Source organism: Pteropus medius, unplaced genomic scaffold (assembly GCF_902729225.1).
Source record: "Pteropus medius unplaced genomic scaffold, Ma_sr-lr_union100, whole genome shotgun sequence".
Taxonomy (NCBI): Eukaryota; Metazoa; Chordata; class Mammalia; order Chiroptera; family Pteropodidae; genus Pteropus; species Pteropus medius.
Window position 1 is genome coordinate 1467401 of NW_024349798.1, and position 17479 is coordinate 1484879.

The 17479-nt window shown below is 44.3% G+C and overlaps 1 protein-coding gene and 2 pseudogenes across 6 annotated transcripts; all 3 read left to right on the forward strand.

Annotated features, from left to right (window-relative positions):
• Nucleotides 1-112: 112 nt before the first annotated feature.
• CLN3 (CLN3 lysosomal/endosomal transmembrane protein, battenin) lies at nt 113-10070 on the forward strand. Of its 6 annotated transcripts, none has more exons than XM_039884609.1 (18): nt 113-200; nt 419-632; nt 1090-1536; nt 1723-1845; nt 1970-2048; nt 3253-3386; nt 4122-4193; nt 4573-4652; nt 4764-4849; nt 5343-5415; nt 5498-5641; nt 6460-6572; nt 6804-6850; nt 6927-6995; nt 7089-7144; nt 7282-7375; nt 9450-9590; nt 9692-10070. In XM_039884609.1, the coding sequence occupies exons 3-18, from the start codon at nt 1459-1461 to the stop codon at nt 9809-9811; spliced, it is 1509 nt and encodes a 502-aa protein (XP_039740543.1). In that variant the 5' UTR covers nt 113-200; nt 419-632; nt 1090-1458; the 3' UTR covers nt 9812-10070. The 6 variants fall into 6 exon arrangements, with proteins under 6 accessions (XP_039740543.1, XP_039740544.1, XP_039740546.1 ...); XM_039884610.1 differs by having other exon boundaries at nt 1339-1536; XM_039884612.1 differs by lacking the exon at nt 113-200 and having other exon boundaries at nt 452-632; nt 3290-3386.
• On the forward strand, nt 8512-8627 carry LOC120620692 (uncharacterized; annotated as a pseudogene).
• Nucleotides 10071-11858: 1788 nt separating the features above from the next.
• On the forward strand, nt 11859-11977 carry LOC120620717 (uncharacterized; annotated as a pseudogene).
• The last annotated feature ends 5502 nt before the right edge of the window (nt 11978-17479 follow it).

Sequence of the window (17479 nt, forward strand, 5' to 3'; positions counted from 1 at the left end):
AAAAAATGGGAGCAAGAGACCTCAGAATTGGGACTGGGGGAGGGGGCATGTGGCAACTGCAGCTCAAATGACTCAGGTCTTATATTAACACCTCAGCCATTTCCGCCTCCCCCCAAGCCACAGCCACTTTGTGAGAGGAAGCTGGGGTTTGTGGTTCCTGTTTTGCCTGAGGACAAAGAGTGGGAGTGAGGAGGGGGTTGGTAAGAGCTCTAGCTTTTCATTTCAAGGCCATTAATGCTTCCCCAAGGGAAAGAAGGGGCTGGTTTGGTGGCTTAAATGCCCATTCCCTCATCTGCAGTCATTCTTGTGAAACAAAACTTGGCTGAGCTTCTCATTGTGGTTATTTGTGTCTACCTCCCACCCTCCTGTGAGTTCCTTGAGGGCAGAGGCCATGTATGACATGTTGCTGAATTTCTAGGGCCCTGTATGGGTAGTAGGACCCCATTTTTCAGCGGTCGAGTGACCTGGGAAGAAGACCAAGGAAACACATTTCGAACGGCAGTCTGAGGGCCTGGCGGTGAGAAAGAGCTGGTAGAGCTGGGCACCAGCTATTGGAAGCCCACAGCAGAGATTTAGCAGGGGAAGGATGTGATGAAGGAAACGCAAAATGCTGCTTTACCACCTAGAGGAAGGTAAGAGCATCCACTCCTTATTCCGGACTATGTGAAATGAAGTTGATTTACACCTCTTCCCCCAGTCCCCTGAGCCCCACTTCCCAAATTTCCAATTAGAGGAACTTGATGAGATCACAGAATCAGAATCATGGGACTTGGAATCGTCTGGACTAAGCTAAACACCTTTGATGCTGGCAGAAATCCTGCAGCAGCCTGCTCAGCCAGTACCAATCTCTGGTGCTCGATTTCTTATTACTAAAAGGGTCTCGAAGGTCACCTTTACGCCTAACTTTGTACGATCATTGATAAGTTTCCTTTTTTTTTTTTTTCTCATCTGTAAAACCGGGGTTTGGACTATTACGGTGATATCCATTGGTTCTAGAATAAATTGAGAAACGGATCTCTTAAAAGCCTTGGATACTGCCCACAGATAATTCATGAAATCCGCTTAAGTGGGCGTTATCTTTATTTTCAGTATCTAAAGCAATCTAAGGGCAACAGATAGGAATAACAATGACCTGCAGCTGGCGGTCTTTGTTCCCGGCCAGAAACAGTCTTGTCTGCGACGAACAGCCAAGTGGCCATATTTGTTTTTGGCAAGCGAAGACTGCGAAAGGAACTGAAGCCGCTCGCAGCCATGATTAGTGCTGGCTCTACACAATCACCGCTTTGGGCGCCGCTAACCTAACATCAGGGCTCTTCTTGCTGATCCCACCCACTCCAGTTTTGACCCAGCGGTTCCAGGGTTCTCTCGGCCTCCCTCGGTCCTATACCCCGAAGCTGGAAAGGCCTAAAGCGAAGACCAAGAGAAGACCCGGAAGTGGGCAGAACTGCCGAGCACGTGATGGGGGACGCGCCGGTGCCGTCACGTGACCCACCAACCTGTTGTTCCTTTTTGCGGAATGCTCAGCTACTCTTAAAGGTACAGGCTGTTGGGCCCCTGCTTTAAAGGGGGCGAGGGCAGAGTCCGTTGGGTGAGGCGTGGTGGGCGTGCGAGGGGGCGAGATGGAATCCAGGGTTAGCGTGGTGGATCGCGGGGCGCGAGTGCAGCGGAGAAGCCGCAGCTGGGACCCGCAGTGAGCCGACATGTCTTTCTCACATGTCGCAGACCCTCATCCGCCCCATCGGAGCCAACTCTGAACTCTTGTTGACTTTGGACTCCTCGGGGGACCTGAACTTGATACCATGGGAGGCTGTGCTGGCTCACGGCGGCGCCTTTCGGATTCTGAGGGTGAGCATCCCTCATCAGAGTGACTGCCGTTCCCCGCGACCCACCTAAAGAGCTCCGGAGCTGAGCCATCATGCACTTGAGAATGGGGTTGGGGAGTCATGAATTATTTTTCTCGCCCTCCCAGGGGAAGAGACCGCCCCAGAGTCTCGGCTCCCTCTGCCGGACAGTCAGGGCGCCCATTGGAAGAACGCGATGGGCTTCTGGTGAGTGGCCTGAAGAGTTCAACATAAGTAAAAATGGGATGGGAAGAGAGAAGCCACAGGAGGAAAGAGGGAAGGAAGAGTTGAGCTGTGAAAAAGGAGCTGAATCCACAAATATTTACTGAACCAGTTGGTTTACATGAGGCAACTTGTAAATTAACCAAACTTCACTTATTTACTTATCACCTTCGGGTTTCAAACTTAACATTTTGACCAGATCCTCATACCCTCTGTAAGATTATTTATTTAATGTTTTTACTCGAACCAATTAAGCCTTTAAGTTTGTATATACACGTAATTTTTAAAAGAAAACTTTAAATCACTACACTAGACAGAAAGCCAATATTTTCCTAATGCACGTTTAAATAAATGCATCACTACTTTTTAAAAGATCATCTGTTTACGTCCTAAAATCACTCAACTACTGAGCCTTAGGAAGTATTTCTAGCACTAACCTCGATATTTACATCAAGGACTCAGGTGGCAGATTGGGTTGGAAGTGACTTCCCAGGTAACTCTAGAAGGAATCACATAGCCTCTCTGAGCTTGTTTCTCAGCGGTGAAATGGGAAGAGCAGTAGCATTACTTCATAGGCTTGTGGAAAGGACACATGAAATCTCTGGCACTGGGCCCAGTTCCATTCCCATCACTGAGTGAAGCTCTGGGAGATGAGAGTAAACAAACAAGATCCTTCATGGGTCATAAAGGCCTTTGGTATTATCTTGTTTTGATCCCTACAGCACTCTGCAAGGTAGTCAGGAGAGAAATTTGTATCTCTGCTTTACACATGGGTCGACTGAGGCTATTGAAGTAGACTTGGCAGACTTGGGATCTGAACATAGTCCTTTGGGTTTCAAGCTTTAGGAGCTTTCTACCGTACCACAGCGCATCAGAGACAGTGGATCAGTGGATGAGAAATGCCACAGGAACTGAATCATGGTGGGAGTTCAGAGGAAAGAGTCATCAAGGATGACTTCCTTCTCTTCCTGGGTGAAGTCTTGGAGATTAAATGCGAACTCAAGTCTGTGATACCAAAGCCTGAATTTCTGACTTTAACACAAAATGGAGATGAGGTCTGATGCTAGAGAAAAAAGAGAGAGCTGATTGAAGGGCACAGGAAAGGAGGAGGTTTGTTGCTAGGACTTTGGATAGATCGTAGGCCCCAAAGGAGGTTAAGATCTGTTCTTATATGTCAATTATATCTCAGTAAAACTGGGAGGGAAAATCTGTCCTGCTCACTCCAGGCTCCTGGGCCTTTGCAACAACTTCTCTTATGTGGTGATGCTCAGTGCTGCTCATGACATTCTTAGCCACCAGAGGGCATCTGGGAACCAGAGCCATGTAAGTGACCCTCTCTCCTACCAACCACTACTGTATTTAGTCCCCGTGGGGAGATAAGAGACTCACCCTGGGTAAGAGGCCCCCTTGAACAACTCATGGAATGGGGTTCCCAGTCTCCCATATCGCAGAACAGAAAGGGTCTTTAAGAATCAGTTGGTGCCAGGTGTACAAACTCAGATGTTGACTGGGTAGGACCATGGTGTAAAGCAGTTTCTTAACCTCTAAGCACTGTTGACATTTAGGGCTGAATAGTTCTTTGTTGAGGGCTGTCCTGTCACTGCTGGATGTTTAGCAGCATCCCTGGCCTCTATCCGTTAGATGCCAATAGCAACCCCTGCCCTCTAGTCGTGATCATCAAAAATGTCTCCAGATATTGCCAAATGTTCCCTGAGGGGTATAGTCACCTCCAGTTGAGAATCTCTTGTCTATGAGGGGTTGGAGGGTGCATGCCCAAGGGCAGCAGCTGCTGTCTTGCAGGATCGACAGAGAATTTGGTCCAAGATCAGATTTTCTGGAAACCCAAATTTTTAAATGAAATAAAGTCCATTTACAAGGCCATCTTTGGAACCTCTGTCTCCCCATTGTGCACATAAAGAAACTGAAGTCCTAGAGGCCAGTGCTGACCCAAGGCCATCCTTCTAGTTAGAGCAGAGCTGGCATTGGAGCAGAGCAGGCCCTGTTTGTCTACCCTCCTACCTCCCTGGGTGAAAGAAAGACTTCCTTCTCTCCCATCAGGTGGACCCGGAACCAATGCCTATCCCCCACAATAACTCATCTCGATTTGACTGCAACTCTGTCTCCACGGCTGTAAGTATCCATCTGTCCCTCCCCTGACCCCCCAGAACCCAGCTGGGACTGTCCTCACGATAATAATAAAGACTGCCATTTACTGAACCCTTTCTGTGTGTAGCATATATTGGCTCATTTAACTCACAGAACAGTACTGTGAGCTGGGTACTATAATCATCCCCCATTTTCCAAGTGAGGACACTGAATGTCCTCAGAGAATATGAATGCCTCGACGTATAGCCAAGGAGCCACAGAGCTGGGACTTGAACCCAGATCTGACTTCAGAGCCTGTGTTTGTGGCAGGTCTAATTGGCTGGTTTCTGGCTTTCCTTGGCCACTCGATTCGGAGGTTTGTCCCTGGGAAGGTCTGGAGTCTCACTCTGTTCTCCTGTCCCAGGCGGTGCTCCTGGCAGACATCCTCCCCACACTTGTCATCAAATTGCTGGCTCCTCTTGGCCTTCATCTACTGCCCTACAGGTCTGGGTCGGGGTGGCAGCGGGGAGGGCAGGAGGGCAAAGGATGTGGGGGGAGGGCTGGGAGCTGAGAGCAGAAGCCGACCTTCCCCTTCCCTCTCCACTCTTCCCACAGTCCCCGGGTTCTCGTCAGCGGGGTTTGCGCAGCTGGAAGCTTCATCCTCGTTGCCTTTTCTCATTCAGTGGGGACCAGCCTGTGTGGTGAGCGTGAGGTTTTGTGTCAGGCGGGAGGCCCAGAGGACCCGCGACAGCATTTGTGGGGTTAGCCTCCCCAGCTCCCCAGAGGAAAGGGGTTATTTTTGTAACCCTCGGAAGCTGATAGGATCGCACAAGAAAATGGGAGATGAGGTCAATTTGGAGGGGTAGGTGCTGGGGGAGACGGGAAGAAATGGATGAATTAGGTGGAGATTGAGATGGGCAGAGGAACCGATGCTCTGTGACGGGGGTGGAGAAGGAGTCCAGCGTGAGTTCTTGCTCCTGGTTTGATAACTAAGTGGATGGAGGTACCACTCCCTGGGAGAGAACATTCAGAGGAGCGGTTGGTTCTACTTCAGATCTGGACTGCCACCTGTCCAAGGGTCTGTATTTAGCTCCTCTGAGCTGATAGAGAGGAGGCCATGGCCAGACACCTTAGGGGATTGAGGCTACTGGGGAGAGGCTAGCTATGCCCACTGTCATGCTTGTTCTCCCCCAGGTGTGGTCTTGGCTAGCATCTCATCAGGTCTGGGGGAGGTCACCTTCCTCTCACTCACCTCCTTCTACCCCAGGTAAGCAGGCAGAACAGGGAGCACAGAGAGGAGGTCCTGCTGCTGGCTTCAGCCCTCCTTAGTGCTCCTGTGTTCTCCTCAGGGCTGTGATCTCCTGGTGGTCCTCAGGTACTGGAGGAGCGGGGCTGCTGGGGGCATTGTCCTACCTGGGCCTCACCCAGGCTGGCTTCTCCCCCCAGCACACCTTGCTGTCCATGCTGGGTATCCCCGCCCTGCTACTGGCCAGGTAAGTTGTCCTGCACTCGGAGGAAAAGGGATTCAAGGAGAGAGAACTAGATCATGACCCCAATCTTCAGATCCCTACAGCCTTGTTATGAGGGATGTAGGTTCTGGACTCTGAAAGGCTTGGGTTTGAGTCTGGGGCCACCACCTGTTAGCTCTGTGGTGTGGGACACGTTGCTTTACTTCTCTGACCCTCAATTTTCCCACATGTGGTGGTTCTCCTTGCTTTCCTCTGAGGTGATAATGTGTGAAGCATCTAGAACGGTGTGGTTCCCAAGACGATTTGAGGGGGACAAGGGCGGACTTTATTAATTTTATGTCTATTTTCATGTGTATTAGGAAAGAATTTTAATTAGTCGGTCAAACCTGTGATTTCACAGATTGTTTAGAACAAGGCCATGTAGAAGAAGGGAATCGGTTTAAAGGAAAATATCAAGGGAAAAATATTATGCACAAGAGGAATGCGCATATGACAAATAGCACGAAGGCAAAACATAAGTGACTGGAATTTGGGTGGTTCTGGCCTAGCACGAAATGAACATAAAATAAATGTCAGCTAGAGCAATCATTAGAATCATAGTGTCAGGAAAACAGAGCTGACTCGCTTAGTGTGAGCCAGGAGTCGAAACGAGGGCCCGTGTATAGAAGCAACAAGGAGACAAATTTCACCCCTAGAGAAGGAGGCATTTTTCCACAGCTGGAGCTCTCTGGCGTAGGATGGGGTGCCTTAGAGGAGAAATGAGGGGGGCTGCCCTGGGAGGGAGTGGCCTTGCCCACCTGACAGAGGCTCTTCGACCTTGTCTTTGTTCCGCCTATTCCTAGCTATTTCTTTTTGCTCACATTTCCCGAGCCTCAGGACCCTGGAGGGGAAGAAGAGGCAGAGAGGGCAGCCCGGCAGCCTCTGATAAGCAACGAGGCCCCAGAGTCAAAGCCAGGTAGGAGACACAGGAGGTCCTAAGAGTGCACACACGTGTTTGTTCTCTCTCTCTCTCTCTCTCTCTCTCATGATGAAATACACATAACATGAAGTATGCCAATGTAACCGTTTTTAATTGTACACTCCAGTGCATTCACCCTGTTGTGTCGGCTGGCCGACTCCCACCAGCACCCCTTTGCAAGGTCAATCTGCCAGCCTCAGCTGCCCTTCTCTTCTTGCTTCTCCACAGACACCAGCTCAAACCTCTCCCTTCAGGAAAGATGGACTGTGTTCAAGGTACGGCTGGTGGCTGCGGCCTGTCCTGTCTGTGGCCAGTGCCCCTTTTCCACCTTTCCACTTCTGACTCTTCCAGGGCCTGCTGTGCCACATCATCCCCTTGGTCTTGGTTTACTTTGCTGAGTATTTCATCAATCAGGGACTTGTGAGTGGGGGCTCCTCAGGGGGTGTGGAAATAGAGGCCAGGGTGGGGACTCACACATCCCTGTCCATCCACCCTGTCTGGTCCTTGGTATAGTTTGAGCTCCTCTTCTTCCGGAATTCGTCCCTGAGTCACGCTCAGCAGTACCGCTGGTAAGGACAGTGATGGTGGGTGGAAGGACGGGCAGTCTGTTGAGAGGGCCCCTTGAGGATAGGGCCTGGGGTTGGCAGGGGCTGCCGTAGGAGTAGGCACCAGAGAGGATTCTTCCTACTCCCTGCTTCTGTCCAAGGTACCAGATGCTGTACCAGGCCGGTGTCTTTGCCTCCCGTTCTTCTCTTCGCTGCTGTCACATCCGCTTCACGTGGGCCCTGGCCCTGCTACAGGTACTAAGCCCCTGGTGCTCACTCCCAGCTTCCCCAAACCCCAGTGCTTCCCCCTCTCAGCAGGAAGCATAGGGAACAAAAGACCAGCAGGGCTCCATGTTCAGTGTGTTCCCAGTAGCCAGGCAAACCTGGATGTAAATCTCATTATCTATAGTCAGTAGCTTTGTGACTTAGGACAGGTGTCTGGACCATTTTGAGCCTCGGTTTCCTCATCTATAAATTGGGCATGGCCAACATCTACTTCTCGGGGTCGTTTTAGAATTACTCATTTAATGATTATTTGTACAAGCCTTATGAAGAGACACAGGCTTTAAAATAACATTCTAACACTGAGAAAATGTACGGTTCTTTTATTCTGCATGGTGAATTATAATAGAATCAGTGATGTTGTACTCAACAGATTATACATCTCAAGGCCGGTGAGAAAATTCAACTACCCATGGATAAAGTAATCTACAACTTTAAGCGAACAAACAGCATTCCCTACATTCTAAGAAAAGTAATTTTATATAACCGGCATTCATAGTTTCTACAACTATTATAGGAAAGTCCTTTGCTCTTTTTAATAAACTTAGATCTATAGCAAGATCCAGAATAAGTATAGATTATACTTTAATGTTATGGCAACAGCATGCAAATATCCTATAACTGTTTACTTATTGAAGCAGTATTGCCAATCCAGGACTTCGTAGCCCCAAAGTCCCAAATTGTTGTGTCAGCAATTCGTAACCCAGGGTTCTTCATTAGATGCTGCTGAAATATAGCTTATGATTTTAGTTAAATCTTAATCAGGGCTGCTTCATAGAAATAGGCACTTATAATCATTTCGTTCCATTACAAAAGGTGTCTAGCCTAATGCTGCAGAAAGTGTTTTGCAGGTCACATTAGTATTACCAGGGCGTGTTTTTTCTAATGTTTTATTTTTCAATTACAGTTGGCATTCAAAGGTGTGTTCTTTTAAATGCAGATCTAGATCTCTGAGCCCACCTCAGACCAAGTGCTTTAGAGCCTCTGAGGGCAAGGTCTGTGTGGGTAACAAGATCCCCATGCACGTGGTTCCACAGTGTAGCTGTTAGCACATCTGCTTTACACGTAGAAGGTCCTGGGTTCTCGCCCCGGTGGAGCCCCGGTCCATGGTCTACGGCCACGCCACTCTGAACAATCGCGAAGTCTGATCTCGGAAGCTAAGCAGGATCGGGCCTGGTTAGTACTTGGAAGGGAGACCACCTAGGAAGACCAGGTGCTGTAGGCATAAATAATAATAAAAAAAAAAGATCCCCAGATGATTCCCATGTGCATCAAGCATATGAACCACTGTTGTCGCAACTCTTTGCACTCAGAGATGGGACATTGGGATCCCCCAAGGAACTGGGGCACAGGAGGGACCTACACCCTTGGGTGGGGTCAGAGAGACTTCCTAAAAGAGATGGGACCATCTAAATCAGAGTTTCTCAACCTCGACACTATTGACATTTGGCGCCAGATAATTCTTTGCTGTGGGATCATCCTGTGCATTGTAGGATGTCAAGCAGCACCCTTGGCCTCACCATTAGATGCCAGTAGCACCTTCCATCCCCAGCTTTGATAGCCAAGCATATCTCCAGACATTGTCAAATGCCCACTTGGGTGCAAAATCAAGTCCAGTCAAGAACCGCTGGTCTAACCAGAGCCTCAGTGTATTAAAACGGGGCAAAAATTATTCAGGGAGCACAGTGGAAAGAGGCATGAGCACAGAAGCGAGTGACCCTGATCCAAGCTGAGCTATGAACTGTGGTGACTAGGAGATCCCCAGTGAGGGAGGGTGGAATAGCATTCCCAGCGGTAGGATTGACATGAGTAAAGGAGGGAGAGGGCAAGACCCGCAAGGTTTAAGGTGCTGGGACAGGGTAGGGAGAAGGTGCACCTTGGTCCCAGCATCTGGTAGGCCAGCTGGGTGTTGGGCTTTGATCTAGGCCTACCAGCCCTCTCCCTCAGCAGCACCTCCCAGGACTGAGACCACTGGACTGGATGGCCACCTGCGTCCCTTCTCACTGCCGGTTCCAGGCTCAGCCCTCCCCTCCTCTTGCATCCACAGTGCCTCAACCTGGCCTTGCTGCTGGCGGATGTGTGGTTGAGCTTCCTGCCGAGCATCTACCTCGTTTTCCTGATCATTCTGTTTGAAGGGCTCCTGGGGGGTGCTGCCTATGTGAACACCTTCTACAACATTGCCCAGGAGGTCAGCACCAGCCAGAGGAGGGTTGTGGGTGGCCTCTCTGGAAACGGCCAGGGCAGAGATGTGGAGACCTGAAGCCTCACCCCTGTTTCTGCCCTCCCCAGACCACTGACGAGCACCGGGAATTTGCCATGGCCGCCGCCTGTATCTCTGACACCTTGGGGATCTCCCTATCAGGGATCCTGGCCCTGCCTCTGCACAACTTCCTCTGCCACCTCTCCTGACACTACGCTTCTTGGGACACAGGACACAATGACCGGGGGCCTGCACTGACAGGCAAGCAGGTCAGACCCGAAGCCCACAGCCCAGAGCCTGTCCATGAGCTCTCCCCCTGGACTCCCCTGCACAGCTGGGCTGTTGAGAAGTGCTGAGATCACATTCCCCTTGGAGCGAGGGGAGCAGCTTTCTCCCACTCCAAGCTCATCTCGAGAAGTTCCTTCTCGGCATTAAGCCCTCGGAATAAAGGCCCGTTTTATCAATTGACTCTTGTGCCATTTGTCTCCTTGAAAAAGTGTTTATTTTATTATAAAAGTAATAAAAGCCCACTTTGGAAATATACAGGAGAGTGTATAGAAAGCACTTCAGGAGATTTCTATCAGGTTTTACTTATTCATTCACTGTTTGAGGCAATCTATATACATTTTTCTCCAATATGTAAGTTCAGACACACAGAGAAGTTGAAAGAATTTGTGCAAGTGAGTACTCAGTAAATATTACCTGGGTTCTACAATGACCATTTTGCTACAGCTGCTTTGTCACATCCAGCCTTCCAGTCAGTCAATCTTACTTTTGCAATGCACTTTAAATGTAGGGAGCTGACTTGAATATACTTCCCTCTACGTGCTGCATGCAGCATGTACATCGCTAACTAGAATCCAGTATTTTTGTACAGTCCTTTTTAAGGTGAAAATTATGTACAGTAAAATACACAAATTGTTACATTTTTTTTTAAGTAACTGAAGTGGGCTCAGTGTTCCCCATATTTCACTGTTAACCATCTCTACCACTTTTGCTATATCTATGCATAACAATACTTCCATTTACTTAATATTTTTCATTAAAGTGACTAACATTTAATATAAATTTAGTTATTTTAAAAGGAAACGTCACTATTTAAAACATGAGTTATATATTTTTTCTACAACACATTCAATGCATAACTGTTGGTGTTTAAAATGAATAGCCAGTACCCCCGAGATGACTGGTTATGTTTGTGGCCCATGCTCAGGGAAGTGCTGACACAATGGTTAACAACAAGGGCTTTGGAGGCAGAGAAAAGACTGGGGTCCCAGCTCTGCCATTCACTAGCTCTCTGATTTTGGGCAAGTCTTTTCATATCTCTGTGCCTCAGTTTCCTAATCTGTCGAATGGGGATAACAATAGTACCAACACGTCGTAAGGTGGTTGTGGAAATGACATGAGATCATGAGAACGCATAGTCAACACTCAATAACTGGCTATGGTTTGAAACCTGCCTGTACCTTTCACATTGTATTATGCCAATGGTTCTCAAGTGTGCATCAGAACACTTGTTAAAATACAGACTGTTGGGCCCACCTCCAGGGTCTGATTAAGGGAGCTTGGAGTGGGCACCAAGATCTCACATGTCATACACCCAGGGCATGCAGCTGCTGCTTTTCAAGGACCACATTTTGAGAACCACTGAATTTACCCTTTTCCTTTAAAAAATAATTCTTTGTAAGCCTTCTTTTTTTCTGGTTAAAAAACTTCTAAGTATGTTCTTCAAGCCAGGAACTTTTTTGCTGTGGATGCAAAAATTGGTTTCCTTTTGATGGGTGCATAATATTCCATCACAAGGGATCTTTACAACTTAGGCATTCTATTAATGTTGGCCATTTAACTTGTTTTCATTTATTATTAAAAATAACCCCTTTGTGCACCATGTATTTTCTACATATGAGTATTTCTTTAGGATAGATTCTCAAAAGTGAAAGTGTAGGGGTGAGCATTTTTTAGGTTATTGATAGGTCACCACCTTGTCTTCTGAAAGATTTTTTGTTTTACCAGTTTATATGCACAAGTTGTGCGTGTGTTTCACAACACCCTCCTCAGCAATGGGTATAATCATTTTGAATTCTTTACTAAGTGAGTGAAAACATTCAATCTTGATTATTTTAAAAATTACTTTTAACAGCATCATTGAGCCATACTTCACTACCATACAGTTGGTTGTCACTATAATCCAAGATATGTGCGAACATCACCACAGTCAACTTTAGAACACCTTTGTCACCTCAAAAAGAAATCCTAGTCTACGGCCATGCCACCCTGAACATGCCTGATCTCATCAGATCTTGGAAGCTAAGCAGGGTTGGGCCTGGTTAATACTTGGATGGGAGACCATCTAGGAAGACCAGGTGCTATAGGCGTGAAAAATAAAAACTGGCGACAAGGTCCTTGCAATCTGTGAGGTTAACCAAGGATCGCCTTTCCTAAAAAATAAATAATAAAAAAATTCTATGACCTTTAGTCTTTCTTTCACTTAATGTTTTCAAGATTCATCCATGTTGTAGCATCTATCAGTACTTTATTCCTTTTTATGGTTGAATATTATAACTTTGCATGGATATATAACATTTTGCTTATCCCTTCATCAGTTGATGGACATTTAGATTGTTTCCATTTTTTTGGCTATTATGAACAATATTCTGTAAACATTTGTGTCAAGTTTTCATGTGGACATAATATTTTCATTTCTCTTAGGAGTAGAATTGCTGGGTCATGTGATAATCCTGTTTAATCCTTTGAGGAACCTGCAGACTGTTTCCCAAAGTGGCTGGCTATACCATTTTACATTCCACCAGCATGTATGAGGACTATAATTCTCCGTATCCTCACTATTACTTGTTATTTTTCTTTTTGTTTATTTGATTTTTTTGTTTTTTGTTTAATTATAGCCATCTAGTGAGTATGAAGTGGTATCTCATTATGGTTTTGATTTTCAGTTCTCTGATAGCTAGTGATTTTGAACATCTTTTCATGTGCTGTTGGCTATTTGTATATCTTCTTTAGAGAAAAATGTCTATTCGGATCCTTTGCCTTTTTATTTGGATTGGATTATTTGCTTTTTTATTTTTGAATAGTAAGAGTTCTTCACATAGGCTAGATAAAGTTCCTTACTAGATAAATGATTTTCAAATATTTTCTCCCACTCTGTGTGTTGTCTTTTTACTTTCTTAATGGTGTCATTTGATGCACAAAAGTTTTTAATTTTGATGAAGTCTATTTTATCTATTTTTTCTTTGGTTGCTCATGCTTTTGGTGACATAGCTAAGAAACGATTGCCAAATCCAAGGTCATGAAGAATTGCCACTATATTTTCCTCTAAGAGTTCATAGTTTTAGCTCTTACATTTAGATCTTTGGTCCATTTTGAGTTTGTTTTTTGTTCTGTTTTTGTGTGTGGTGTGAAGTAAGGGGTCAGTGCAGAAAGAGTTAACATAACAGGCTCAAACTGCTGACCTTGTAAAAGCCTGCTTGTAAAAATGGCCCTTGCCTGGAGTGTGGTAACTTAGATTTCAGGATGTTTCCCATCATTAACTGATAAAGTGGCTCACACTGCCTAAACTGTTTGTACAAACATTATGGTTTATGCTGAACACCTGTGTTCCTTCTGCAATCTGGAATTTTGGTACTTGCTAGGTAGAGTGCCTATGTGACACTCTAATAAAAGTCCTGGCCCTGAGTCTCTAATGAGATTCCCTAGCGGGCAACATTTCACATGTGTTGTTCCAACACATTGCTGGGGGAATTAAGTATGTCCTATGTGACCCCACAAGGACCCTTGGAAGCTTGTGTCTAGTTTCCCCTGGAATTCACCCCCAAGTGGCTTCCTTTTCCCTTTGCTTATTTTGCTTTGCTTCTTTTCATTATAACAAGTCATAGCTACAAGTACGACTATACTGAATGCTGTGAGTCTTCTTAGCAATCACTGAAATAGTGTGGTCTTAGGGACTCCCAATACTGGCCCAAATTTATTGTTTTGCATGTGGGTATCCAGTTGTTCCAGAACCATTTGTTGAAAAGGCTTTCCCTATTGATTTGTTTTCATACCTTGTTGAAAATCACTTGACTGTATATATGGGGGGGTATATCTAGGCTCAGTTTGATTCTATTGACCTATATGTTTATTCTCATGCCAGTAAGACACTGTCTTGATTACTGTAGTTTTATATTGAGTTTTTGAAGTTGAGAAGTCTGAATCCTCCAACTTTGTTCTTCTTTTTCAAGCTTGTTTTATGAATTTTAAGATCAGCTTGTCATTTTCTGCAAAGAAGCCAGTGTGATTTTGATTGGGATTGCATTGAATCTGTAGATCAACTTGCAGAGTTTTGTCATCTTAACCATATTGCCTCTTCTGATCCATGAACATGGGATGCCTTTCCACTTATTTAGGTCTTTTTTATTTTCTTTCAACAATGCTTTGTAGTTTTCAGAGTATACATTTTGCCCTTATTATAAATTTATTCCTAAGTGTTTAGTTCTTTTCTGGTGTTTTTATAAATGAAATTGTTTTCTTAATTTTATTTTTGGATTGTTCATTACAAGTGTATAAAAATACAATTGGTTTTTTGTCTGCTGATATTTTACCCTCCAACCTTGCTGAACTCATTATTAGTTCAAATAGGCTTTTGTAGAATCCTTAGAATTTTCTATAAACAAGATTATGTCCTCTGCAAACCTTTCTGATTTGGATGCCTTTTATTTCACTTTGTTGCCTAATTGCCCTTGCTAGAACCTCCAGTGCAACACTGAATAGAAATGGCAAGAGTAGACATTCTTGTCCTGTTCCTGATCTTAGGGGAAAAGCTTTCAGTCTTTCATCATTAAGTATGATGTTGCTGTGGGTTTTTCATAAATGCCCTTTATCATACTGAGGAACTTTCCTTTTATTCCAGGTTTGTTAGTATTTTTACCTTGAAGAGGTTTTGGATGTTGTCAAATGTTCTGGGTTTTTAGTTTTTGTTTTTGTTTTTTTTTTTTCATCTATTGAGATGATCATGTGGTTTTTGTTCTTTATTCTATTGATATGATGTATTACATTAATTCATTTTCCTATAATAAAATGACTTTGCATTCCTAATAAATCCCAGTTAGCCATAGTCGATGTATTAGATTTTCTAGCATTTTGTTGAGAATTTTTGAGTCTATATTCATAAGAGATATTGGTCTGTAGTTTTCTTGTGTTGTTTTGTCTGGTTTTGGTATCAAGGTGATATGACCCTCATAGAATGAGTTGAGAAGTATGCCCTCTTTTATTTTTTGGAAGAGTTTGTGAAGAACTGGTGTAAATTCTCCTATAACTATTTGTAGAATTAACCAGTGAAAGCATCTGGTTGAGGCCTTTGCTCTGTGGTAGTTTTGCTACATGTTTTTTTTTTGTTCTTTTTTTTGCCTTTAAAAATTTTTAATTGAGGTAAAATATACATAACATAAAATTTACCACATTAACCATTTTAAAATGTACAGTCCAGTACTTTTAATTATATGCACATGCAGAAATTTTTTTATCTTGCAAAACTGAAACAACTTCCTATGCTCCCCTCCCCTAGTCCCTGACAAGCACCATTCTACTCGCTGTCTCTAAGAATTTGACTACTGTGGGCACCTCGTATAAGTAGAGTCATACAATATTTGTCTTTTTGTGACCGGCTTATTTCATGTAGCATAATGTCCTCAAGGTTCATCCATGTTGTAGCATGTGTCAGGATTTTCTTCTTCTTCTTCCTCTTCCTCTTCCTCCTCCTCCTCCTCCTCCTCCTCCTCTTTTTCTTCTTCTTCTTCTTCTTGTCTCAGCTTTATTGAAGTATACTTAATTTACCCTTAATTTTGTCCCATAGACTTCTTAAATTACTATTATATAGACAATTAGTTGCTCATATTTACATTGTACAATTCAATCATTTTTTTCAATTACATATAATAACACATTAGTTTCAGTTGTACAGCATAGTGATTAAAAATCTATATAACTCACGAAGTGGTCACCCTACTAAATCAGGTACCCCTCTTTCCCCTTACATATTTTTTACAACATAGTTGTCTATTTTCCTTATGCTACACTTTATATCTCCGTGACTATTTTGCATCTATCCATTTGTACTTCTTAATCCCTTTGCCCTTTTTCGCCATCCCCCCAAGCCCCCCTCCCATCTAGTAGCCCTCAAAATATTCTCTGTATCTATAAGCTTGTTTCCGTTTTTGTTGCTGTCGCTGTTTTTTATTTTGTTTTTTAGATTTTACATGTACATGAAATCATGTGGTATTTCTCTTTCTCTATCTGACTTACTTCATTCAGCGCAATACCCTCTAGGTCCATCAAGGCAATGTCTTTTTTCATCCCCTTCCTTTTAGTCAGTATGTGTCTTTTAATCTGAAGTGAGTCTCTTATAGGCAGCATATGTTTCTTATCCTTTCGGCTTCCCTATCTTTTAGTTGGAGCATTTAATTCCTTTCTATTTGAGGTACTTGTTGATAAATATGTAGTTATTACCATTCTTTATTCGTGTTTTTGATACATACTTTTTCTTTTTAAAGAAGACCCTCCAACAATTCCTGTAATACTAGCTTGGTGTTGATGAATTCCTTTAGCTTATTTTTGTCTGGGAAGCTCTTTATCTGTCCTTTGACTCTAAATGAGAGCTTTGCTAGATAAAGTATTCTTGATTGTAGATCCTAGGTCTTCATCACGTCGCATATTCTGTGCCAAGCCCTCTGCCCTGCAAAGCTTCTTTTGAGAAATAGGCTGCCAGTCTTATGTGTATTCCCTTGTACGTAACTATCTGTTTTTTTTTTTCTTGCTGCTTTTAAAATTCTCTCTTTGTATTTAACCTTTGGCATTTTAATTACAATATGTCTTGGTGTGGGCCTCTTTGGATTCCTGGTTTTTGGGACTCTCTGAGCTTCCTGGTTAACCCTCACCAGGTTAGAGAAGTTTTCCATCATTATTTCTTCAAATATGTATTCAACTTCTTGTTCTCTCTCTTCAGGTACCCCTATGACGCAGATGTTTTTACCCTTAATTTTGTCCCATAGGCTTCTTAAATTATTATTATATTCTTGGTTATTTTTTTCTTGCCATTCTAATTGGGAGTCCTTGGATTTCTCATCCCCTGTATCGGTGTTTTGATCCTCTTCTTCCTCCACTCTGTTGATTTCCTCTAATATACTCTTCATCTCAGATAATGTGTTCTTCATTTTTGACGGGTTCCCTCTTATAATTTCCATTTCCATTTTTATTTTTTTATCTCTTTGTTAAAGTTCTTGCTGAATTCATCTACACTTCCCCTAAATTCATCGAGCATCTTTATAACCAGTGTTTTGAACTCTGCAGCTGTTAGATTACTTGACTCCATTATTCCTGGATCTCTGTTCTGTTCTCTCATATGGTTTCTGCTTCTTTGTCTTCCCATGTTGGCTGCTTTCTGTGTCTGTTTCTATGTATTAAGCAAAGCTCCTAAGTCTCCCAGTCTTACTAATGTGGCTCTATGTAATAGGCGTCCAGTGGCACAGTCCTGAGAGGAGTTCAGCTGCAGGCCAAGTTTAGTCCCAGCCTGTACCTCTTCAGGGCCACTTGTTAAGATTCTGCAAATAATCCATAGATGCTGTGCTTATAGTTGCCTCAAGAAGCCATGCCAGAAAACGAGATCAGCTGCCTCCAGTGTGAGTCTTGGCGCTGCTTGGCAAGTGGCACAGAACTAGCCCAGGACACAACTGAATACGGCTTTGGTGGGGCCGTGAGTTGGGGGAGGTGGAGTTTCAGGGACTCTTCTGAGTGGATCGACCTCTGTTACCCAGTTTGATTAAGTCTCAGCTGTGTCTGCACACTGGAAGCAGGGAGGGCTCAACAGAGGAGCAGTGGATTCCGCTAGC